We start from the raw sequence: 27447 nt of genomic DNA, 5'->3' as shown, positions 1-27447 counted from the left end.
ACCTAAAAAACATTGGTCTTAGCATTTACACAACCCAGATTATATGACAGTGGGAGGCAACATCTGCAGCTCATGTTTCATACTGGCTATTGAGTTGGGCAGTTAAAATGGGCAATCAGTCATTTGAAACCTGTTGAGCAATTGCCTAAGGGGCCAATATTAGAAAGTTTGATGTCCAGCACTGGTAAAATGGGTCAGCCATTTAAACAAAAAAATCTGCCCCACGGCACCCACCCCCAAATCCACCCTCCACCCCTCAACTACAAATACAAATCAACTCATAGCCTAGTTGCACCATTTGATCTGACAGCAGCTAAATCAAATTAATTTGTTCTCTAACTCTAAATACATCTAACTTAGACAATATTTATTTCTCATCTATGCCCACTTCTTCTAAGACTACTGTGCAAACCGATTGTACAAGAAACTTTCAATCAGTAGCAAAGATTCCAGATGCCACATTTTTGGATACGTTAAGCCATATCGAAGCATTCCAACTGTCTTGAAATAAGGGAGCCTTATTTCAAAGGTAAAAATGTCAACCTCAGAAATACCCTCCAATCCTAGCTATTTGCTTTAGTTACATTATGGGCAGGACTGTTGTCTACTTCATTTGGGCACATACTTTGGGAAAGTGTTGCTTTTCTTACCTTATATAGTTTCAAGCTGGCCTCATGCCTTGAGTTGACAGTGTGCAATCGCAGCTTTTCAATGCTGTTGGTGTAGTAGTCGCATGCGTTGCATTTCAAGTGCACTGGGTTCCCAATTGCCACACATTTCAGTCGCCACTCGTTGGCCTTGCCCCCTTCCTTGATGTGTGCTACGAGCTGGTATTTTTGCACGTGCTTATCTGTTTTACAGTGCAACTGGAAGTTGGCCTTGAGCTGGGTGTTATAGCGGCAGAGCTTACACTGGTAGGAGTCACCAATGACTGCTTTCCATTCCTCCTCGGGTAGGTGGCGCTCAATGTTCATGTGCAGGCTGAGTGTCTCCAGGTTGTCCGTAGTGAATCGGTTGCAGACCGCACACTGAAAAAGCTTCAAAGAAGGATCATTCGTGGTCGTAAACGTTTCGCCAAGGTTCATGAGTTCTTCTGACACCAGCTGCCCGCCTCCCAGTCGCATGTCAAGAGGAATCTCACCACCAACTGCACAAGACCAAAAATGAAAGTAAGATAGATTAAGGGATTGGTAACAGTCATAAAAAAAGATAAAAAGTGATGGTCATACACTAAAATATTGACTTGATAACAAAACCGTTGATACGACACACTAAAATCCTCTTCCAAAGCTACCATTGACAGTACTGTCTATGTTAATGAGGTCAAACTGACTCACCAATACCTGGGGATAATATTGGCATGGTGCAAAGGCTTTATGCAAATTTAATGGCAGATCTACTGTAACGTTCTACTGGTACAGACAATAGTGACAGAGGTATATTCATTTGTGCTGTTGATAGGAAGCTGCGTGTAAGAGTCTGCTTTAGGCTCATGTCCCTGAATACAAAACTAGCTGGTCAAAATTCATTTTACTTGTGATCAGTTATTAGCCTTCAGGGACAGTGATTTCTATCAGCTAATGCCAGATTAGATTTAAACTTTAGCTCCTAGAGGTTTTAAAGCTGAACACCCAGAGTACGCATCGCAAAAGGAAACTTGGGCAAAACGTGGCCGATCACACTCAAAACAACTTGCTTTTGTCTCTCTGGTATCAGCAGTTTTAGTAGTAACATCATTTTAGAGTGTAGTGTAAAAAGTATGACCAACTATTTATTTTAATTACTTTCAGTACCCAGGCATACTGATGACAGTGACCATTTGATGCAATGTTAAAAACAGCCAGGAACCCCCTTTTACATTTATCTCGACTCTATACAGCAGCTCTAGTCTAAAGCAATTCAAACAAATAATGTTTAAGAATATTACTCCATTATTTTTAATACACGGCAAAACCTTTATATCCCCTACTTTTCTGAATATTATGGGATTTATCACTCTCTTAGTGATGAGTTGGCCCAAATAAAATGTTGAAAGTACACTCCAAATCAAAGAGAACTGTGAAGATCCACATCTTTAATAAATATTCTTTTTATGAATTTCTAATTCATGTATCATTCCAAAATACTAAACAGTTGTCTTTTTTTATATATATATATTCAGTTATGGACAGGGCTATTGAAGGTCTCTGGAACAATCAATTTTTATTTTGGATATTTATCATTTGTACTTTCAGATTCAACATTTTTTTAATGCAATGTAAAAGAAGGGTTTCCTGAGGCAACACAAAGTATAAAATGGCAACTCAAAAGGGATCCTTCTCTGTTGATTTGCATAGACATGGGAGAAGGAGTAACATTCTCAATGTGTACAACTACAAAGTGAAAAGATTGGTAGCTTGGGAAAAAAAGGGATGAAGTTTTAAAAAAATACTCAATACACAAAGCAGTTTTAAATAGCTGTAGTGAAACTTGTGTTATATTTCAGCAACAGCAGAGAGGTAGAGCTAATTATCCCATTACCGCGTCAATACATCCATTTAACAAAGTTGTGTCAGTGCCAGTACGATGGGTGATCTCATCAGTGGAAGGTGAAAACCTCTGTGCTGTACAGATCTGTCTAACGCTTCTTACTACACAATCTTTAATACATCACTGACCAGATAAAACCAAGAGCTGACCTTGTCCAACTTACAGTAAATTTATAACAACTTCTTTATTTACAGCATAAAAGCTCTACAAAAGTGAATGGCACTTCCTAACTTCATAAAATTCCAATTCTTAGGAAGAATTAGCTTTAAATCCATCATGTAATTTATATTCTTAAATACGAGATTGTTAATATATGCTCCCTTGTTGCCAATGCCCCACCAGGTTTTCAGTCCCCCAGAAGTGATGTTCTCCAACCTTGCAATGCTCCACCTAGTGGTCTGGCTGAGAAATGGGTAAGCCCATCCAATTTTGAACAAAGGTCACAGTTTGAACTCAGATTTCTAATGTAATAATTGGTCCATTTGGATTGACAAGATTCCGTCAAACCCTGGCAAGGTGAACTCAAATTTGTCATTGGAAACAACCATTTAAAAGTAGCATCTCCAGTGGATTTACAAAACAAAATTGAAGTTCAAATGCTATCAGAGATCCTTGCTGTCATGGTAATTACTAATGATACTGAATAACACAGTCAATTTTAATCAAAATAAATAGAAAGGTGCAGTTTTGCGACTTGATTTGTGATAAGTCACTACTCCCTCTTTAAAATAACAGCTCATCTGCCAATAGGTCTCTGTCTATTTTGATCTTCCTCCAATTAGTAGAATAAGTGCAACATGCATGAAAGGGCAAGGATGATTTTCCCTCAACTTCCTTGTTTGGTTAGTAACTGGCTTCATGATAGTTTATGAACCAGCTCAAGTTCACTATGCAACTATCACTATGAGAAATCTTCCTAGTACTGCATGGCAAAGTGCCATCATGCTTCTACCAAAGATTGTGCTGGAACTGCCATGCAGACAAATACTTGCTCTGTCAACATAACATTTGGTTTTTCTGAGTCAATGCTATGATCATGGCAAATACAAGACTTCTCTGAGCTGAGTGCATAAGCTTTCTTCATTACATTGGTTTCAGGACCAATTGCCTTTAAAATTTAATCATCATGCTGGCTTTCTGCATATTAATCAGCACAGATAAAAAAAATTAAACCTTAACTTAAGCTGTAGTATTTAAGCTGAGAGAAGATTTTGGCTTCTGTTGTTCAAGCATGTAAGAGTAGTGATGCTCCTGTCATCACAAACTGCGCCATCTCGATTAATGTTGAAGAAATTCAATAAAAAGTGTAATTTCATATATTGTTGGCTCTGTGGTTTCTGCTGATTAAAATGTGTATACATGTGCTATTTGGTTGCTGTTTCCTTTCAACCAAATTAGTTAATGCATTTGTGTATGTGACAGACAGAATGTCTAACTATATTTTATAGCAGGTAACACAGTGGGATCTCCAGTGAATTCTTTCCCTCACCTTTCAGTGCTAGCAAAAACTTGCATTTGAGTTTTGAGTTTGACTTATTGTTGTCAATACTGAGATACAGTGAAAAGTGTTGTTTTGTGTGTTTATACCATACAAATTCATCAGGGTAGCAGAACAAAGTGCAGAATAGAGCATTACAGCCACAGAGAATGTGCATAGAAAGATCAGAATTAACTTTTGAAAAGTACCTTCAAAAGTCCGATAACAGCTTCATCTAAGTTACCAGTATATCCTTTACTCCTTTCTACCTTACATGCTTAGCTAGCTTCCCTCAAATGTAGCTACACTATTTGCTTCAACTACTCCCTTGGGTAGTGAGTTCTATATTCTTTTCACTCTTGGGATAATGAGGATTCTCCTTGAATTCCCTATTGGATTTACATGTTACAACAACAGAACAACTATGTCAACATCATCTAAATTTACTACAATTCTGAGCCTTAAACCTTGATATCACATCTGTTTCCTTCTATCAATATATTCAAATCAGCCAAAAAAATGATGAGGCAATTAAAATTATTCAGAAGTGAATGGGCTGAAGTGTTCAATGAGCAAAGGGGAAAAGGGCAATATTTCCAAGTCTGTCAGAAAGCACCCCCAATATGCATTTTATTTTAAAAAACTGAACTTTGTTTTACTTACACTAATGTGAAAACACTGATATTGCAAAACTATTAATAGCTCAACATACAAATCAGAAACAAAACTCAGCAATACATTTTCAAAGACACCCACACATATGAATATGATGGGATGCTACAAATTTCCATGACAGAGTAAGACAAAAACTGAAAAGGAAGCAGAAGGGAGACTAAACACAGGCAGAGATTCATTTTCTGGAATATTTTACTTGTGAAGTATTTATAAAATGACAGTTTGTCTAAAAATCCAAAAAATTTGCAGTATTTCCAAACATTCAACCCTCTAATATTATACATTAGTGAAAGGTATACAATTTATATCTGCACTGGTTTGATTCACTTGATTTATATAAAAGTCTCAAAATTTGTTTTAGTTTGCATGGTTCAACCACTATCATAGTAACAATGAAAGATTTGTATGCAAGAGGAAGGGATAGTTTGAGGCATATGTTGCAAATATCAACATATTACGGATCTTTGAACCTAACTTCCCAATGTTTTTTCCTTCTTCTTTGATCAGCCCTTGTCAAAATAGAAGAGAGGGCACAAATGAATTCAGAGGTTTGAGATATTTGTTCATGCTTTGGTGCTTTGCAAGCCACAAAGTTACTAAGAATAAGCTATGATTTTGATTATTACAGATACGAGACAGGAGAACAAGAGAAGAAATCCTGCAACCATATGTATAGTGGCATCAAAAAGCATAGTGAAAGAATTAGATTATAATTTGGCTACACACAAAAACCAGAACAATTTTTCCCCCAATAGTTATTAAGAGATATAAAGAAAGCTCTCTGAGCTCTAATGGCACATTATTGGTATATTGTGTGGGTTTCCTACCGAGTAGCTCTCTGGTCATGAGCCTTAACTTTAATATGTGTACTTTCTCTGCAGACCAAATGTGATCAAAGCTCTTGCTTTACTGCTTTTATAATATGGGATTTGTGCTCAATTTTCAGACTTTTTTTTTCATTTCCTATGTGGACAGAACAGGCAATCCTTGTTATTTAAAATATCAATAGCCATTTCTCTTTCACCCACTCATTGGAAACAACGGATAAATAATGTTCCCTTAGTAACATCCTTGTCACCAATGAACAGGAGAAGCAAATTAATGTTGCCACCAAAGATGACAAAAGACAAAATCATTTTTGATATTTTATGAACCATTGTGATTTATCAGTCTCTCATTTTGATTCTTACTTTCTGACTTCAAATTAATCTGAAGTTTCATTATTTTTGGTGCATTGACTTTGTGACTTGCGCTATTTGATTAAGTTTGGCCATAAGCAAAATGAAATAACTCCACAGAGGCTGGCATCCTGTCACCAAGTCACCCTTTATTTACACAAGATACTGAGCCAGTTCCCTCTGAGCCAGCTGTCAGAATGAACAGGATTTCTGACACTCCTGTTCTTACCGATCAGCCAAGGCTCCCTGATTGGACTAGTTTTACAACCCCGAACAGAGAACTCATATTCTATGAGGTCCACTGGCTGATCTCATTACAATCATTACATCCTTCCCCTTCTGAATATGAGGATATAAGCTGGTTTTTATATATATATATATATATATATATATATATGTGTGTGTGTGTGTGTGTGTGTGTGTGTGTGAGTATATACACACACACACACACACACACACACACCCCTCCTCCTGGGGCATTTTAGCACTGGGTCAGGTTTTCCAAATCTGCCTCTGATACAACAGATAGCTCGCCTCTTGTGCGTCACGGAAGAAATTCATCCTCCTCTTCAAGGCTGCAATATCCGAAGTGTCCATCTCAGATTCCAACGTATCTTCAACACTTGATGAAGAGGGAGAACTCATGGATTCTGGAAGAGTTGGGAAGGCTGTTGAAGAGCTGGGCATGTTTTGCTCCCACACTGTTTGTGAGTTTGTAGCTTTCACATGGTCCACATGCTTATTCAGGACCATTGCACGTACTTGAACTTTGTACATCACTGGACCTGACCTCACATTGACCATGTCTCTCACCCATGCAGGGCCATTCCCATGATTCCTTACATCAAACTTTGTCTCCTGAAGTAAACTGTCTTTCATGCTTAGCGGAATCTTGTGTCCAGGATTAATGTTCTTGATAGTGTTTCATGCTCTGTTTCTACCACTGCTCAGATGTGGGAATTTCAGAGTTAACATGGGGTGGACTACTCTCCCATTAGCAACTGTACTGGGGCTGCATGAAGGGTGGTCCTATAATCAAATAGGAACTGACACAATATGGTATCGAATGTAGTTACGGGTTGTTCCTTTAAGCCTGCCTTCAAATGGACTGCTCTTTCTGCCAGATCATTGAATGATGGATGGTATGGAGGTGTCCTTATATGTCAAATAGCATTCAATGTTAGGAAATACTTAAATTCCCTGCTGGTAAACAATGGCCTGTTATCTGTGATTAATACTCCTGGGAATCTGTGCATTGCAAAAGATGTGGGCAGTTTCTCTATTGTCATTTCTGGGTTTGACCTATGAAGTCTATGCTCATTCCGCCACTTTGATTGGGTCACCACAATGACTAAGAACATTGAGCCCATGAAAGGACCTGCATAGTCAACATGCAACTGAATCCAAGGTTTACATGGCCATTCCCATGAATGTGGGGTAGCTGCTCGCAATAATTTTTGTCCTTGTTGGCACTCTGGGCACTGCCACACCAATACAGCTAGTCTCCATCCAATCCTGGTCATCAGAGATAACTTCTTCTCAACGTCTTCTATTTTGGAAACCACTGAATGAACTTGGTGGAGTTCAGCCAGTATCTGGCAGCGGCTTTTGCTCAAGACAATTATTCTTGCTCCCCATAATAATATACTATCCTTGACTGTAATCTCCAGGTCCAAAAAGATTTCAATTCTAGTTGTTACAGCCCTTTGGCTGGTAACACCACCAGCTGTTTCAGTTTTGCCAGCACCGGATTTTTCTGCGTCCAAAGTCTGATATTGTCAGCAGAGACTGCAACTGTGTCCAGAAAATGTAAAACCATTACAGACTCTTCATTTGGATGTACCGCTGGTGGTGTACCTGGGGTTTGACAGGAGGCTGCTCAATGCATTCACATTTGTTACTTGGCCTCCCAGTGTTCCAACTAGTAATTATATACACTTAGTATTAGAGTCCAGCACTGAATTCGGCCTGAAGCTATGGGCGACACTGCCTCGTCCCCTTTAAGTAGAGCTAGGAGGGGTTTGAGGTCCATTATTATTACAAATTTATGTCCATAAAGGTATTGGTGGAACTCTGTCACTCAAAATATGGCTGTCAAGCCTTTTTGCTCAATCTGAATGTATTTTCGGTCTGCAATAGCCAAAGCCTTGGATGCATATGCTATTGGGCATTCCTTTGCACTGGGCCACCTATGAGCTAACACTACCCTGACTACCATATGAGCAGGCATTGCATGACAATACCAGATCTCGCTTGGGATCATAATGTGCTGACACAGTAGGTGATGATAGCTGTTTCTTCATTCCCTGAAAACTATGGGTTGGCTGGGGGGCTATTTCCAAGGCAGGCCCTTTTTTTAGGAGTTGATGCAAAGGTGCAGGTTATATAAGAACTGCCCATAATAACTCACCAAACCAAGGACATGCCTAAGCTCTGGTATGGACTAGGGAGCCAGGGCACATTTCATCACCCTCACTTTATCTTCCAAAGGGTGTAACCCGGTCTTGTCAACTCTGGAGCCCAAATAGATCACTTGGGATGCCCGGAAAACTCATTTTTCCCTCCTAAGGCATATACCTACTAGGGAGAAATGTCTAAGGACTATGTCCAAGTTCTCTAAGTGCTCCTTCTTGGTCTTCCCTGTTATCATCGAGACAAATGGCGAACTGGGGTGAAATACTCTCCATCGTCCATGAAAAATTGCACAGGCTGTCGATACCCTAAATGGCAATCTTGTATATTGGTGCCAACCCTTTTGGGTATTATTGTAGCATACTTCTGGGAATCGTCATCTAACTGCAATTGCAAGTACACATGGCTCACGTCCAGCTTTGTGAAGGTCAAGACTCCCTGCCAGCTATGCGTATAAATCCTCAATGTGAGAAACGGGTTATTTAACCAGCTGTGAAAAGTAGTTCACTGTTTTAATAAAATTCCCACAAAGGCAAACTGACCTGTCAGCCTTCACAATCAGTATGACCATTCAGCAAACTCTACTGGTTTGATGGTTCCTTCATTATACATTTCTGTCTCTCCTTTTGCTCATAAGGCAAATGGTTCTGGGCAGGCCTTACAGAATCACGGAATTGCTTCCTGGTCAACATGCAAGGTGGCCTTGGCTCCTTTAATAGTCACTAGACCTTCCTGGAAAATCTCCGGAATTTAAGTAGGACTTCACTCAGATAGCCATTTCTAACCGAAAAATGTTGAACCAATCTAGGTGAATCTTTATCAAACAATTTTGCTCATCAAGCTTGGGCCTGATCCTCTTACTACAGTCAGTGGTAACTGAATCAGCGACTCCTCCAAAGTGACCAGAACCAAAGTTGTATCCTCAATCTGTAAAAGGTTCCCCAGCATAAGTTTTCAACCTAGCCAAGGTCTTCACAAACTAATGGGTTGAAATCCAGAGCAAATTTTGTTGAAGACTGGTTCTGCAATCACTGAAACAGTTGCACCAACATTGACCTCCACTGGAACTGGTTGACCGTTTAAACTGTTGCCTATTTTGATTGCTTCTAATTTGGATGTTGCAAAGCAATTTAACCATTCCAAATCAATTGTGGGTGGACTTTTCAGTGTGTGCACTCTCTTGTATACCAGCCTATGAGTTCCCTTACTCAATTGAGATATAGCAGGATTTTTTGCAATCTTAAATCCGCATACCAGCAGCAACCACAATGGTTTGCCAGCCCGGACCCTGAAGAAAATTTTAACCTTTTGGCCAAGGCTTAGTTTTGGTTTGGCTTTTGCTATGGGCTGATGTCGAGTTCCTCTGGTCAGGTTATGTCTTGAGTGAGGGTAAGCAATTGCCTTCCGTCAAGTGGTGTATGCTAAGTTCAGTCTGACTGGGGTGTCCACTTTCCTCAGAATACTGTAACTCATATGCTACCCTTGCCACATCTTCCAATGATAAAGCCACTTATAGTGCCTGTTTGAAGTCCAGTTAGGCTTTAGCTAGTGGACACTTTTGCATGGTTACATCATTAATCCCACATACCAAACGGTCTTTCAGCATCTCATTCAGACATCAATCAAAGTCACATGCCTCTGCCAATCATCTTACCCTCATCAAATATCCTGACGTTCTTGAATTGCTGAGTAAAACTGATACTGTCTCAGAATTAGAGGAGGCTTATGATTGGAATATTCCTCAACTAAATCCATCAACCCTTGAAAGGGTTTATTATCTGGTGCCTCAGGGGAAGTTAGGCTCTTAATAACTGAAAAAGCTGCAAGTTCACAAGCAGTCAGGAGAATTACTTGTTTTTAATCAGTCCCAATGTCACTTGCCTGGAAAAAATAACGCATCCATTCCACATATGGCCCCAGTTTTTGATAGCAGGGCCGGATGAGTCAAGCTTCCTAAATAACAGCATGATGCCATAAATGCTTACCCCATAATAAAGACAATTGTTGTGACAGAATTTTTTCAGGAGCATGCTTTTCTCTCATTGCCACTAAAATAACTCCTCAGAGGCCGGTATCCGTTAGGAAGTTACACTTTATTTACATGCAGAAAGATTGATCCCATTTCCTCAGAGCCAACTATTAGAGTAAACATTCCTGTTCTTATCTGTCAGCCAGGGCTCTCTGATTGTACCAGATTAAGAGCCCCAATCAGGGAACTCATATTCTATAAGGTCCACCCAGCTGATCTCATTATAATCACTGCAATAAATATCAAACTAAATGAAACTCTACATGTCTATCTAGTCCTTATACATACTTTCTAATCAACATGTTCAGAGATGTTGCAACTCACTTCTGGAGCAGTTGAGACATGAACCCAGGCCTCTTGGCTCAGAGGTGTAGTCCTTATATTCTTCCTTTTGACATTGGGACCAAAGGAAATAACATTATAGAATACAGTTGATGTTACCTTTTGTCCAGATGTTTACGAAGTACTGAAATGTGAATTTGTTTGGAATCTTGCAGCTTTCTTTCCCTCCCAGCACCATTGACTAAGGACCTTATTTTTACTTAAATTTAATATAGATTTGCAGCTTGTTTCCAGCCAATAAGACCATTTAGGGTAGTGAGAATTGAGTAGCTTCATGAATCATAGTGATTCTCCGGTTAAGTATTTCAACTGAACTGAAAACAGTCTAAAAACATCAAAAGAGAGCACACTTAAAGGGTACGCAACCTGCTTTGAGATATCCACATTGAATGCTGACATGCATCAGTGAGACAAAAAGATTTTTTTTTAAATGAAAGATGACTCAAAAGCCTATCAATGATGAAACAAACGGCAGCTGAAATAATGCAGAGGGTTAGACAGTGCTGTTTTAACTTCTGGGGCTGGATTGAAAATCTAGGTCAGACTTAAGAGCTGTGAGTCTCCCATGTCTGCTGGTTGTGAAAGGGCAATATCAAATAAGCTGGGACAGTTTGCTAGCAATCTAGCTATAATTGTTAAATTCACTCAGGTCAACTACAATGTAGCTACAAATCATTGCTTGGTGATACAGAACTGGAGTACTGCTGAAACAGACAAATTTTGTAAAAGCTTTTGTCTTTCAAGTATCAGGATAATTTGCAAGAATATCAACATGAAGAGGAAAAAAATTATCCTTTATGAGTGAAATATGCTGATTAATTGACATGTGCTCATTGACAGGTGTTATCACCTTGTAGATTCTGGTAGAGATACCTGAGAATGAATGTGACAAGGGAATAGATGATAGTTGTATATTAATTAAAGGATCATCGAAAGGGAACTTGAATGCATGTCAACACGAAGAGCAAGTAATCAGTGTGTTTGGAATTTCTGAAGTGTAAGTAGCAATAAAACTCTGAGGAGAAAACAATATACCTGTTCTCTGACTAAGTATGGAACAGAAGATTTGAAGGAAAAAGATGGATGCATGGATCAAAGAGAGTTTATTGTATTGGTCCACCAGAGGTTTCAGGCCAGGGATGAATTTGTCACGCCAAAATCTTTCAATTGTGCAGTACTGGATTAGGTGACATACTCGCTGAAAATGTGTTGCTGGAAAAGTGCAGCAGGTCAGGCAGCATCCAAGGGTTTATGCCCGAAACGTCGATTCTCCTGTTCCTTGGATGCTGCCTGACCTGCTGCGCTTTTCCAGCAACACATTTTCAGCTCTGATCTCCAGCGTCTGCAGTCCTCACTTTCTCCTCCTAGGTGACATACTCATATAGTATGTGGAATAGCTTGGTTAAATTGGTTTGCAAACTTTGCATAATTAGAGTGAGAAAAACATTAAGGAATTTGGGAATGAAAGCATTCTAAAATCTTTAAGACCAATAGTCATTCCCTGCAAAGTAGCCAGAATCATCATTTTATTAACACAACTGCAATATACAGTGAAATACTGTTGTTATTGGCTAAATTGTTGTTATTGAGTAAATTGGCTAGATACCCAACAGAGTTGCCATTTTGAGTTCATCAAGTTGAACAATTATGAAACATCTCAAGGTAGGTGACATTATTCAGGAAGAAAATAAATGAAAAATGAAAATGGATCACTATGTTTTGAAACTTTGCCTATTAGGAAAAGTCAGGAACTTGAAATGTATTGATCTTAGTCGTGCTTCTTATGCAAACCTCTGTGATGTGTTCTCAAGTACAGGAGGGTTTGTAATCTTCCTTTTGGTTGAGGGAAGTAAATGTTGCCCTTGAGCTTAGGAAGTTAAAAATATCAGAGGAGTGATAAAGCATACTTTAGTAACAGCAATTGTCCACGTTATTGAGACAGTGGATATGGTGCTTTTCTTTGTAAAAAGGTATTCAGTGCAATACCAACCCAGCACCAATAAAGAAGTTACTATGGCATAAGTTACATTCAAAAAAAATGCATGAATGAAACAAAAACTCAGGATCAATGTCAATTTTAATCAATAGATTCTAGAGAACAGAAAAATCTCAAAAATGAAATAGGTGGACAGCAACAGTCAGCTGTCTGATTACGAAGAAAGGTGCAAGCACAAACAAACTATTAGAAGTGGTGAGAAAGAAGTTTGGAACTTTTACACCAAAAAAACTCGTAGTATGGAGATGCCAGTGTGCAGTGCTCCAAAAGCTAGCATTTCCAATTAAACCTGGTGTTGTATGATTTTTAACTTTAAAAAAACTCAACTGGAGGGGATATGATATTTTGTCAATTTGTTTGTCTTTGTTTTGTTTGTTTTACTTTATTATTGCATTGATTGGTGACTTATTTGAAAATGAAACAAAAGGAAATCTGTTATTATCTAGAAGGATCCCCAGAGTTGCCTGAGATGTAATGGATCTAGTGAACAGGTAGTGGTTAGGTACGAATTAAGGGATAATTGCTTGTGAATTAGATGTATAAACATGACAGCAAGTAATCAGTGTGGTTGGAGTTTGTGGAGTAAGAGTAGGAATAAACCTCCTACTAGAAAAGTCTATGCCTATGCTTTGTCTGAACGGCATTAAAGCTGTGGTATTTAATAATAGATACAAATATTGTTATGGAGAACACACAAGTTAGGTAAGGACTGACAATCAACTGTCAAACCTTGTTTAAATTTAAACTCAGCCTGACTGATAATCTTAAATTAGTTGGACAACATGTGATCAATAATATTGATTTGCTAAGAATTATACTGACAACCAATTTAAGATGGCCATTCAGGCCCACAATGTAAGCCATACATATTAATACACAGAGCCATTTTGTTTGCAGACAGAAACAAGAGCACATACACTGTGTTTGTTTCTGCCTCATTCTTCAAAGTTATTCCTTAACCAACGAGTCAACCTGCTTGGTTTAAATTTAAACAAAGCTTGGTGGTTAACTATTAGTAAATGGGGAGGCAGTAGTTTAATGGAAATATCTTTGGATAACCAATTCATAAGGCCAGACCAATCATCTGGCAACATACATTTGAATCCTATCAGTGGCAGATAGAGAGATTTGAATTCAAAGAAATATTGAACTTAGAGCTGGTCTGATGACACCATATAACCACTGTCAGATGTCAACAAAAACCTAATTGATTTTTGGAAAGGAAATCTATTATTACTTGGTCTGGTCTACTTGTGTCTCCAGACCCAAAGCAATGTCGTTGACTCTTAACTGCCTTCTGGACAATTCTGGTTGGGCAGTGAATACTGGCCTAGCCAACAACATCATGTTGACATATAATTTAAAAAATCTAACTAATGTATTCTGTCTGGCAAAATCTCTACTAGTCAATGTCAACTAATCAGTATGGACTTCCTATACAGTATAAATATATTGTTCCCCTTTATTTTATTGTGAATTGTCCTGATGAGTGATAGAAGAAAACTTTAGCAATGTGACTTTTATCCTGCAATGGGACCGTTACTGTAATAAATAATAACGGCACTAATATTAGGTTTTGTCATGATGCTGGATCAAAATTTATGTTTTAACTAAAGTTTTATGTGATGTCAGTACTGTGAAGCAGAGCATACTACACCTTTGAGTACAAATTTCACAAAAAGACACAAAATACAGAGTGGTGTTCACAAATCCAAACATAAGTGAAACAGACAGGATTATCCTGCACCATATAAATTACTGTCTGCTATTCTTTATGTTTAACATTGGTGAGCCCAATGACCCTGTTGATTAAAAGCAACAGATACATGAATAAAATCTAAATCTGTCAAGATCTTGCATGCTCACCACAGATGTGCAAGAGATGACAGTAGAACTTGCAGTTTGTGAAAGAGTTTGACAACTATAAGCACAACACAGCCTTGCAGACTGCTTCAGCATAAGTTCCAATGAACTGGGAATTACATTATATAAAGGGCTTACTGATATTACGCATCTTAAAATGTAAGCATTTTAACTCATATGAGAATTAAACAGATGGTAAAAATTAGTTACAGCGATCAATTTTTAATTGTGAAGAGGCACTGGTTAAACAAGCCTGTACAAAAACACATTGGCACTTATCAAGCAAAACACTGCAGGTGTCTACAATACAATATAATTAACCCTTTACATGCTTGCCAATAACAACATTTATTTTGGCAATTCAGAAAATCATTGAATGGGCCCCTAACAATTGCAAGCATTATTTTGTCAAAATCACCGTACACAGTTAAGATTTAAATGCCACACAGGCATTAATTTGTTTAAAATAAATGACAAGTTCTACATGGAAGCAATATAAATACAAGCAATTGTAAAGTAGGAACCTTTCAGCTATTTAGCACAATTATAATTTTGGGTATTTCTTATCTTCTGAACATCTATATTACTGTATAATTTTTACATTATTCCTAATTAAACTAAGGGCCACCTGAGCCTAATATTGCAACCTCTTCTAGCTTTCTTTCCCCCTACTTTGGCAATCTGCCACCATTGCCACAGGGGACCCAGCAAATCCAACAAGCACCGTTATTCCTATTACCGAGAGTTTCTATTACCAAGAGACTCTTTCCAACAATATTACGAAAAAAATAACAGACTCCAAATCCCACTACATGAGTTCAGTGACAGATGTCACAGGATTCAGCACAATGTGTTAAAATATGCTAGGGCACTCTGATCTTTTTTAATCACCTTGCAGGAGATTACATTTAATATATTATAATGTGCTCTGGCAGAATTCCAAGTCCAATATTCTTACAAGAACATGTTACTGTTAATAAAACGAGGATATGGAAGAATTGTCCCCCACTGAGAGCTACTGTATCAACAGAAAAAATTCTGCCAAAATGAAAGGACAATTTTTTTTAAACTGTTGTGAAAACTGGAAAGATGCATCATTCTCAATTTGTTCCAACAGAGAGGGGGAGGGGAAGGGACTGAGGCGGAGTAGGGGCTGGGTGGTAGTTTCAAATTGTTAATTTGGATTTATTCAGTAAATTTACATTTCTCTTTGAAATTCTGTCCAAAGTCTAAACTCTATCCTCAGACCAGCACCCACTTAATTGTATTAATCATAATGAATCAAACTACTGTGAAAGGTGTGTAGGTCATGGGTTTATTTATCTTTTGTTCTCTATTAAATACAACATTAATTCTGCAGTCACAAACAATGAACAAATGTTAACTGTGTCTTGGTTAATATTTAAAAAACATAACCCAACAAACAGGAACTCAAGTGACAAGACAACAGTGTAGAGCTAGTCCATCAATCAAGTTTCTCCTGGAATTTATCTTCTGGCAAACAAAATAGCTGTGATTGCTGGAATAGTGGCAGTAAGTTGTTGGATATATTATTCTAAATGCCAGCATTCCAATCCTAACTTGGTCAAAATGAAGGCAGCACCTAAATGTAAAGCCTATGTTATAGCTTTAAAAAATGCTCAAGGAAACATAATCAATATTTTAAACTTGAATATGTTCAAGAACTTTACATCAACATTTTTTAACATTTGATGAAAACTTCACAAACTTTCCTACAACTGATCTCTAATCAAAAGCTAAGCAATGGTACTTTGTACCCAATGTTTGGGCTCTGTATTCTATAATGATTGTGGCTTCACAGGTCTAGCATTGCAGCGCCAGACATTCAATTAGAGACCTTGAGTTTAAATCCTAGCCTCGATGCGCTTTACTGGTGCTCAGCCAAACTCCTTGATGGCACATAGTACTATCTTGTATTACATAGTGCTCCATCCTGGGGGAGATGATGAGAACAATTTGTCAGGATAATGCTTCAGCTTAAACTGCCGTGCCTCCAATTAGCCATGGCACTGGCAGCAGCCAGGCAGGTCCAATGCCTTTTGTCCTCCTTGCTATGATGTACTCCAAGTGCTTCTCTCCAGTATGAAATATCAGTATAATGATGAGTCAAAGGTTGCATAACTAAGCTCCACAGACCAATGGGATGCAGTGCTGAAAATTCACCATCCATCCCAACTTGTCTCAGTGGTAGCATTTCTGCCTCTAAGTCAGAATAAGATGGATTTAACTTCAATTTCAGTGACTGGAACAGATAATTCAGGTTGTCCAGTTTTGAAGAAGATCTGCGCTGTTAGTGGATCTGTCCTGTTGACGAAATCTCAAGCCAAGGGCTATTGACAGGTGGATGTTAAAGATGACATGGAACTGTTTGAGGAAAGGAGCAGAGAGGTTCTCCTGGCATACTAGCCAATTTCACTATATTTTGTGGGATTCAGTTGTGTGTAAATTGGCTATCATATTTACAATATTACAATAGTGACTACATTCCAAAAATACTTAATTGCTTGTGGAGAACTTTGGACAAATAGTTTTATCTAAGGCAAGTCTAATTTTTGCTGCAAAGTTGTCTTAGTGAATAATAATCAATGTTTATACATGTGCAAATGTTGTACAAAGGTTTGTGTGGTGCAGCAGTTGCGTCTGAGCCTGGAGGTTCAGCTTCAAGTCCCACCTGCTCCAGAGGTGTGTGATAACATCTCTGAACAGGCTGATGAAAAATAAATCCCAATGTTGTACAAGTCACTTGCACTTACCAAGAATGGACTACTTCTGCATAAAATCTGAAAGCATTTTGAAACTGTATACAGCCGAAGAAAACAATTTTACAACAGATATTAAATGCCATTATAGAGGTAGTTAGTGTGTGAATAATTTATATTTTTAAAATTGATATATAGCATTCTCCCTTTGTAACATAAAGACAAAATGACAAGTTTAAGTGATATTCACATCAACAAAAAAAATGCTGATCTTTCTCTTGGAGATGGTGGGTGTCAGTAATTAAAAACAATTTCTTAGATGCAGGCAATGTTAGCAAGGCTAGATTTATTATCCATTCCTACGTGCCTGGCAGATGATCAGCAAATCTTTGTACAAATATTTTGTCTGCTTGGCCAATTCAAAGGACCCTCATATTGTATTGTGTATTGTAGTAAGTTCACCCCAGATTCTCATGGTTTGCCCAATTCTGAATACGATCGCTTCTGTGCAGTATTATTAACTGTATTTATACATCATACAAAGATGTGTATCTAGTATAACATTATTTATCTTTACTTGTCTTTCCTCTGAGGAAGGGTCACTCAAAACACTGACTCTACTTCTTTCTACAGATGCTGCTAGGCCTACTGAGTTTATCCAGTAATTTCTGCTTTTGTTTCAGATTTCCATCATCTGCAGTTCTTTGTTTTATTTCCTTATTGCAATAATACTTATGATGTTGAGGCTTTCATAGTGTTCAGAACAAGGCTATCATTACAAACTTAGAGAATTTGGGTTATTTATTTTGGAGGAACATAAACTGAAAGAGATTCAGTTCAGTTGTTTCAAAATAAAATGAAAGTAGGTTTGGACAAGATATTCAAAATAATGATATTAATAAAACATGTTGATAAAATACATGGATAGAAGAAAGTCCATTAAATGTAAGTGGTTACAGGGTCATAATTAGGCCAAGTTCAGTCCATATTTCTCCTGAATTTAAATTTTACCATGTGTCATGGTGGGATTCAAAATGCTAATCCCAGAACATTAATCTAGGGTTCTGGATTGCTCGTCCAGTGACATTAGTTATGCCCACCCCTCCCTAAAATGTGAAATCATACTTCCTTTCTGACAGTATGGAGATATTTTAAAATCAACCTGCCCTAGGGGCCAGGTGGGACTTGATCCCAGACATTCTAGCGCAGATGTAGGAACATTGCCACTGCACCACAAAGAATCCCTCTATACTACTCTGCAACACACTACCAGCAGACACGTTCAAGTGAAGGTGTCCTGCAATTTGTTCTGAAGATATCTGTAAACTTCCTTAATCAAAGTACACTAACATTATAAGAAGGCCAGAAGTTTAAGTAAGATTCTACATGAATGAATAGTGAGCAGCAATGTAGTGGAACCCTACAGAGTTGGAGAGGAATTACAAACCTATTCTCCTGAAACCAACTGCAGGATTTCCCTTTTTGTTTGCCTATCCATATACCTAATATTTTCAAAGGTGAGGAAGAGGGTGAGTTGAGATGATGTGGGAAATGGAGGAGATACTGATGGATCTAGATGGTTCTTCAAATCCTTTTAATCAACTGGTTTAGTTTGATCTGAGCACTTTACTGAATCATAAGTTAACACTTTCTCACTGATACAGATATGTTGGGGAAGACCAAAGGGACATGTCATATTGTCTGTGCTACTTCGAGTACGCTGAAAGGTTTTGTTGATCCTTCTAAATCAGAACTGTGAGCAAATTTTTAAATGAACTTGCCACTACGCAATCTGCAATAACATCAGGCTTCCTTCACACCAAGGTCTACTAACTGATGTGTGCAGTTTCACTCAAGGAAAGCCTTTGAATTGACATCAATTACACCGTCCGATGACATAAATTATTCAAATTCAAATTATCTACCATTGTAAAACCGGTTTAGCACCTGTAGATCTGCTTCATTTCAGAACAATTGGGTTCAGACTGTTTACTCAAGTCCAAAATCTAAACATCATAATGTTACAAAAAACTCCTCACTAGAACTATTACTATTTTTTTCAAAATGAGTCAACAATCTTCCATTAATAACTTATTCTACATTTTATAATGCTTATGCTGATGATACTTGCCACAAAGCTTCCCCTCTCCTTCCAGTTATTTAGTAACTTGCCTCAAAACTTAAGTGAAACTTGAGTGTTATTTTAAAAACAATAAAGAACATGCAGCGTCATTCAGTCTCATAACAAAATCAAATTTTGCATTAAAATTAATGGGCAACCTGTTGGTAATGGTGAAACAGCCAAACACACTGCAGACATTCTGGATGAAAATCTCAGTTAAACAATAAAAATTGGTCCAACATTGCTCTTAATTCAATTGTGTTTGATCTTACTTTAAAACCCGGTAAACATTTCTTTCTAGTATCCTCTTTACTGTTCACATTATGTATTGTCGTCTATCTGGGGACAAGTATGCCAGGCTGATTTACAGTTTACAGTTAAACTGTATAATAGAGGTCATCATATTCCTTCATAATGCAGACCACAATTTACATCACGGCTTTTTATTCAAAGACCATAAAATTTCATATTTTTACGAGAAGTTTAACACTTCACACTCTGTTTTAATATTTTTTACATGTAAGTGCTGTCGTGGACATGGTCCAGGGCAGTTATCACAAAATTATTTTTGAAATCCGCCCAATTTAAGGAATAATGATTATCAAGCTGCCAATCAGACTAAGTGGTCATTTTTCAGTGTAAGACCTCAATGGAATCAAATGTTTCATAAGATTACTTTTCCTATAACTGGCGAACATTTTTTACTGCTTTACTGGGATGTATCACTGGCAAGGCTTACCTACATGAAGTTGGTAATGGACACCTTCTTGAACCACCGCACTCTCTCTAGTCAAACTATGTTTACAATGTTTTCTGCAGTGGTCTGATATAACATTTCAGAGGACAGTTAAAACAATGAATCTGGAGTCACATTCAGGCCAAATTGGGTAAGAATAGCAGATTTCTCTCTTTGAATGCTATGAGTAAATCAGGTGGGGTTTTACACCATTGCAGTAGTGTTGTGATCATTATTATTGAGACCAGCATTTCATTCCCGATTTATTAACTAATCAAATTTCAGTTCCTCAGTTGCCATGGCGGGATTTGAACTCATGTCTGTGGAACATTAGTACAGGCCTCAGTACGGCTGGTCTAATATCTATCTTCACTGCTGTCATTCATGGACATTAGATTGTGTGGTGCTTTAAATTTGAAGACATACATTTATATACATATGGAACAATAACTAAGGACCATGTGGACATTATTTGAAATAAAGTTATTATTTATTACCTAGTGCAGGTGCAAGGGCTGATACTGGGTTTGAGGGGTCCAGTTGGAATCCGCCCAGCATAAACTGTGTGTCAGTTGTGTTTTCCAGCTTCAGGCCAGGGAGATTCATATTCTGGGCCAGGTAGTACTGGTAAAGCTCGGCCTCTGCAGGTGCCAGGTTACTGAGGCCTAAGTGTCTGTTGTGCTGAATCTGGTTCATGTTCTGCTGGAGTAGCATCATGTTGTGCATGTGCTTCTCACTGGTCATGTGAATGCGCAGGTTCCTGGCTACATTCGTCTCGTAGTCGCACACCTCACACCGCCAAGTGGGTTTGGTTTTTGGTTTGGTGGGCGAGGAGGCCCCGCAGGTGCTCATACTGGCGGCCGCTGCCGCGGCAACGGCTGCAGCCGCCACAGCTGTTCCAGCAGTGTGGCTAAAAACTTGGTCGCCCCCGCCATTCTGTAGGTTCTGCATGTTATTGAGATGCTTGTCGGACTGCATATGAATACTGAGATTGCCTTTGGTTGTAGTGGAATAGTTACACACCTCACATCGGAAAGGCTTGTAACCACATGTATAGCTCTCGCCCCGGGCCAACCGAGGGTGAGGTTGCCCAGATTTGCAATACACACATGAGCCACCGGATTCTGGGTGCTTTTCCTTCATGTGGGCCTCCAGCGTCTGCTGGTACTTGTAGTGCCAGTTACACTTTGGACACTTCAAGGTCTTGCATGAGTTCCGAGAATGCATCATGGTCATGTGCCCACCGAGGGAACGGGAGGAGCCCAGGACCGTGTCGCACTTCGGACACTCAACGCTGCTTCCGGATGAGCATTCCCCACCCCCCAGGTCGCAGGGAGTGCTGGCATGCTGGTGATGGGAGGTATAGTTTCCTTCCTCGCCATCGACAGGTTCATTTGGTTCAGGAGCTGTGGCACTGTCTTTATTGGCACTTTCATCTACAAAGTCCGTCCTACTACTCTCAGTATTACCGACACTGCTGTCACCACTTGCACTGTCGTTTGACAAGCTCACTGCATTCCTCCCGTTTGCACCATCGAAAACAACAAAGGAAGAAGTAGAAGAAGAAGAGGTGCCCCTTGGAGAAGGGTTTAGCACATTAGGCATTAAAGGAGATTTAGAAATGCTTTGGTTTGAGAGAGCGAGTTCCTTGCTGCTACATGCATCAGCCTCAGGGTCTTCCTGGGGCTCATCATCATCCTCATCCGACTCGTTTGTGAACAGTTCCTTGCACTCCTCATCTTCCTCTGCTTGCTCAGCAGAGTCCGCCTTTTCTATGAGGCTACTGTCAGCGCTAAACTCTCCACTGGCTTTTTTCTTCTCAATTTCCATCCCCAAGTCCTTGCTCTCTGGCATTTTGGTAGGCCCGGAAGCAAGGTGGCCCAGAGGGACTGAGGTAATTGGGGTCTTTAGGGCCGAGCTTGTCAGCCCTCCAAGGTTCAACAGAGCACTTTGTGCCAGAGGGATTGAATGAGGCTGTTCAGCTGCACTCGTGTTACCTTCAGAGTCTTTTAATAAAGCCAGACCAGCCTGGACAGCCTCATCACCATCAACATGGATTCCACTAAAAGTACCGTAGAAGTTCTGACCAGGGCCAATGAGGTTAGCTGTGGAAACTAAAGGGTGTTGAAAGTTTTTGTTTTTTGGTTCCAGAAAGCTTATAAGAGGTTCCTTGTCTTTGCCTATCCCTTGGATGATAGCAGACACGTTCTTATTACTTAAGAGCTTGTGCTCCTCTTCACTAAGGGTCATTCGGTGGTCATGCACAGCATGCGTTACAAATGACCTCACATATCCAAAAGACAACTTGCACAAAAAACACATTAAAATCGGCTTTCGTTTGCCATAGAGCACGAAACTGTCAAACTTAGACAAGTCCACATTGTTTGGGACATCTTTGGATACACAAGAGTTTTTGGCAGAGCCATCACTGTTCAGGTAATCCTTGTTGCTTTTGTGTCGCACATCAAAAACACGGAAAGTGTGCAAGACAGGACTGATGCCTGTCAGTGCTGAGGTATTTGGGAATGTCTGGTCAGAACCAAACCACTTCCCAAAAGATGAGGCTATGTGAAAAGTGTTGATGATCTGTGGGTAGACAGAGACGGATGTTGCAGAGGTGGACTCCCCTTGCTTGTTCCCAGCATTGGACATAGAGTTCATGAACAAAGCTGGGAGAACACTACTGCCACTGGACCCTCCAGACTGGATACTTTGCATGAGCTGGTTCACATTCTCTACGATGTAGGCAGAGCCATCTGCCTGATAGACAATCTCCCCAGTCAGATTCTCCACATCGCTTTCCTCTGCCTCGCTCATTTCACTGTCACTTTCCTCCTGGAGGAGCTGAGGATGGGAGTTCGGGCAATGATGTTCCATGTACTTTTGTAAACTTGAGAATGAGGATGAGCACTCGTTGCAGCTGACCTCCTTTGAGGACAGTGAGGGGTGTGAAACAACAGCCGCTGCAGCAGTCTCTGAGCTGCACTCGTCGAAGGATGTCCTCAGGTTCTCACACGGGACGCAGTTCTCTCGTGCAGACTCCATTGAACCAGCTTTATCAGAGACCTGGGGGTTGGATTCAGTCCATTCCTGATGCTGGGTTGCACTGCACCCATCCTCTTGCCCAGTGATGGTAGGGGAGTCACAGGTTTCCATAGTGATGGCTACATGAGCGTTTCATTGCAACCAGTCCGGCAGGGGCCTAAAAATTGAAACAAAATAGTCAATAAATGGGTGTACTACACAAAGATATAAACTCTTACGTCTGACATATTGTTACCAAATACTTTAGGATAGATTGTCCTTGAGAGGGATATAATTCCTCTATATTTTACAGAGAACCTCGTATTTACAAGATTACCATTCCATCAAATTCTCAGGCTTGAAGTATTGTTGGCAATAAAAGTGGTCAAATGTAGAATTCATTCGTATGAAATTTCTCTGTGCACTATTTTAGTTGGGGTATAAGCTACAATCAAGTAAAATGTGCTCATGTTGGACTTAAAACACCAAATAGAGGAATGTCCTACAAATAGGTTAAATTCCTGTCCACTAATTTTGCCAATGACTTCTAAGCAAATAGCATTAAAATAACTGTGAACAAATCAGTTAAATATTTATTTCATCAGCTCTTCAAAGTACATCAAATAATCTATACAAACTTAGCATACAGACTTGATTAACACTGTTTTTAAAGGATGCATTTCTACTGGCGGACAGGTAGGGCCAGGAGGAACACATTGCAATTGGCCTTTGACTTATGTCTTAAATATTAATTTACGCGGTTGTTGGCACATCATACTTGAACCACTTTTACTCAGAACACTTGACAACATGGGTGGCACAGTGGCTCAATGGTTAGCACTGCTGCCTCACAGCACCAGGGACCTGGGTTCAATGCCAGCCTCAGGCGACTATCTGTGTGGAGTTTGCACATTCTCCCCATGCGTGAGTTTCCTCCAGGTACTCTGGTTTCCTCCCACAGTCACAAAGATATACAGGTTAATGTGAATTGGCCATGCTAAATTGTCCATAGTGTTCAGGGATGTGTAGGTTAGGTGCATTGGTCAGGATTAAATGTACAGCAATGGGGAATGCATTTGAGTGGGATACTCTTCTGAGGGTCGGTGTGGACTTGTTGGGTCAAAGGGTCTGTTCCACATTGTAAGGATTCTACGATTCTATGACACTCATATGTTCCACTATCAACAAGCTTGGGACATTTTCAAGTACTAAAGACATTTTGAAAGTTTAACAAAGTGTGACACTTGAGGAATTAAACATGCAAGACTACTTTGGGGCAAGTGATCCAAAAGGGAAAAATTGCCTAACAAAACAGAATATAATATATGTATATATATTTACACTAAGATAACAGTAGAGGAGTAGATCAAGTAAATCACAAGAGAGATTTGGTTTTAAAAATGTCAAGATTCCAACCATCAACAGTTTTCTTAGTTATTCCAGAATGCGGGCATTGTGTCCAAAGTAGTTTTGTCCTGAGTGGATATAAAGTTTGTTTATGTCACTAACATTACTGATTGGTATTGGATTGGTACTGTTGGATCCTTTCCGCTAACAGAAATGACAGTGTGACGAACTAGTGAAGCAAACTTTTACTTAACCCAAGTTCAATCAATAAACCTTAGTCAAAAAATTTCCACTTTGAAAACCAATCCAGCAATAAACTAACTGAAAGCTAGGAAAGTCTGGGATTCTGTGCACATCACTCATCAAAGCAAGATTTTAAAAAAGCAACAAAAAGCAAGTATCTGTAATGCAATTACAAATTTTTTAACAGTCTAAAGCGGATTGTCTGTAGTTCTATGTTGCAGAAGGATTGGAAGACTAATATTGTTTGCCCACAGAGCTTTACATTGACTGACATCTGCTCAGCTACAAGTGCCTAAAACTGTCACTAATTATAAATGAGATTTATAGTGCATACATTCAATAGCATGTATGACTTTGCAGCTTTGCAATAGAAGGTGAATATTCTACTATCGTTGTTTGAATTAGGCTGCGGAAGATTTCAAGTGCATCAGCAGTTTCTTTACTGATGGAGGTGAATAACATTAACCCCCTTTTAACTTTAACGGAAGAATCAACAAATGCACATCTTTATAGCACCTTTAATGTCCTCCAGGTGTCTCAAAGTAGTTGACAGTAAATGAATTCCATCTGAAATGTAATGACCCCTGTTTTGTGGACAAAAGACATCAGCCAGAATGCCTCGAGTGAGATCTCAATGAAATAAGATGCAAGGTAAGCTATTTTTGGTGACATTGGTTCTGAGATAAATATTGGCGAGTGCACTCAAAGAACTCTTCTTTTCTTCAAGTGGTGCCATGGGATCTGTTACATTCATCCAAGCAGGCACACTTGCCTTAATGTTTAATTCAAAAGATGTCACCCTCAGCTTTGTGCTCTAGACCACAACACAAAAGGAGGCCATGTGGCACTTGAAGCCAAGGATGACTCTTTTCATGAGGAGTCTTATTTGCTCCTTCTTCACACCTCTCCTTTCTTTTTCCAAATATTTGTTTACTTTCCTTTTGAAGTGAACTATTGAAAATGTAGCCACCAGCCTATCTGGCAGATCATTCCATATCTTAACAACCTTGGAGTTAAAATGGTTTACTTCATGTCGTCCGTGCTTCGTTTTGCTTATCACCTCAAATCTCAGCCTTCTGTGTATCATTATTTCAACCATTAAAAATAACACATCTTTATTTGCTGTAGGAGTTTAAATGCCACTTCTTGGAGGCTTTTATGGCACATTGGGAGTATGCCACTTCTGAGCCAGAAGGCCTGGGTTCAAGGCCCATCTCTTCCAGAAGTGTGTAGTAACATCGCTAAGCAGCTTGATTAGAAAATAGGTTAAAAAATGCCTCTCCCTCTTAGTATTGTCTGCATTAAGGAGAATAACAGAGGTATTGGTAACTCCTCAGCCCTGGAACCTTCGTCAACTTCTTCTGCATTGTCTCCCAAAGCTTCATGTCACTCTTAAATGAAATTGAACAGAATATATTGTAGCTGTCAATGAGTTAATTTTAGTTATATTGGTTTAGCATTACTTCCTTTTGTAGTCTTCTATTTCTATTTATAAAGCTCAGGGTCTCCTATGCTTTCTTAAGTTCTTAATTTGGCTGTCATGCCACCTGCAAGGATTTGAGAACAAAGAATCGCAAGTTTTTCTCCAACATCTTTAAAATTGGATCATTCATTGTATCTCATTCTACCTATCAAAATACATGACTTAACATTGTTCTGTGTTGAATTTTATTTGTCATGTAGGTTGAATCTCCCAGTTCCAAGTTTTGCATCAGCTGCAAATTTCAGAATTCAAATTCATTCATTTTGAAGCTGTGCCTTGGTTCCTCATCTCTCCTACTGGTGGAAAGATCTTCTCCATATCCACTCCATCCAGACCTCTCAGTATTCTGTAAATTTCAATCAGATCTCCCATCTCCCTCTTAAACTCCATTGAGTACAGACCCTGCGTCCCTAACCGCTCCGAATATGACAAGCCCTTCATTTCTAGGATCAATTTTGCCAACGAAATTGAACAGGATAATTTTAGTTATATTGGTTTAGCATTACTTCCCAGCTTTTGTACTCTTATATCCCAATTTATAAAGCCCACAGTCTCCTACACTTTCTTAATGTCTTCATTTAGCTGTCCTGCCACCTTTAAGGAATTGGGAACTATGTAGTATTTCATCAAAAGCTTTTTGAATGTTCACATGGACATTATTAACAGCATTGCCCTCATCCACCCTCTGTTGTATTATCTAAAAACTCAACAATGTTCATCCAACATTATTTTCCCTTACATTTTCGCACTCACTCTCCCTTTTTAGTCTATGTAACTGTTTATCTTCTTGAAGGTTACTGTTTATTTTAAAACTTTCCTATTACCAACAGTAAATTAACTGGCTTGCAATTGTCAAATCTTTCCACCTTTTAGTACCACCCATATATCTGAGCAACTGGAAGATTTACGTCATAATTTTAAATGGAAGGGTAGGAAGCTGATCGGATTCAGAAAAATAAATTTCACCCAGAAGTTGGTGAGAATCAGGAATGCATTGTCAAGTGGATGATAGTCTTAAAAAGTTGGTGGATGAGCACTTGAAATGCAATAACATTCAAGGCTATGGATCAAGTGCCAGAAAATGGGATGAGTGGAGATAGGTCAGCAGAGACCGGATGGGCCAAAGGGCTTCTTCTGTGCTTTATGACTCTACAACTTGAATTCCTAATTCCATCAGCAGTCTAGGATGCATCCCATCTAGTCCTGGTGATTAATCCTTTTGAATTACTGTCAGCCTTTCTAGGTTAACTATTTTTATCTACATTTATGTT

At 39.1% G+C, this 27447-nt stretch overlaps 1 protein-coding gene across 5 annotated transcripts in view; it reads right to left on the bottom strand.

Annotated features, from left to right (window-relative positions):
- Nucleotides 1-27447, bottom strand: part of zfhx3b (zinc finger homeobox 3b) — a 505913-nt gene that overhangs the window by 323319 nt on the left and 155147 nt on the right. For all 5 annotated transcript variants that reach the window (XM_072595978.1, XM_072595979.1, XM_072595977.1 and 2 more), the window contains 2 exons: nucleotides 20577-23281; nucleotides 651-1147 (listed from right to left, as the gene is read on the bottom strand). In XM_072595978.1, the coding sequence (XP_072452079.1) occupies nucleotides 651-1147; nucleotides 20577-23235 (3156 nt within the window). In that variant the 5' untranslated portion in view covers nucleotides 23236-23281. The remainder of the gene's footprint in view (nucleotides 1-650; nucleotides 1148-20576; nucleotides 23282-27447) is intronic.

Source organism: Chiloscyllium punctatum, chromosome 26 (genome assembly GCF_047496795.1).
Source record: "Chiloscyllium punctatum isolate Juve2018m chromosome 26, sChiPun1.3, whole genome shotgun sequence".
Classification (NCBI taxonomy): Eukaryota; Metazoa; Chordata; class Chondrichthyes; order Orectolobiformes; family Hemiscylliidae; genus Chiloscyllium; species Chiloscyllium punctatum.
The sequence above is the reverse complement of the archived record's forward strand: the minus strand, read 5'-3'. Positions and strand labels throughout refer to the sequence as shown.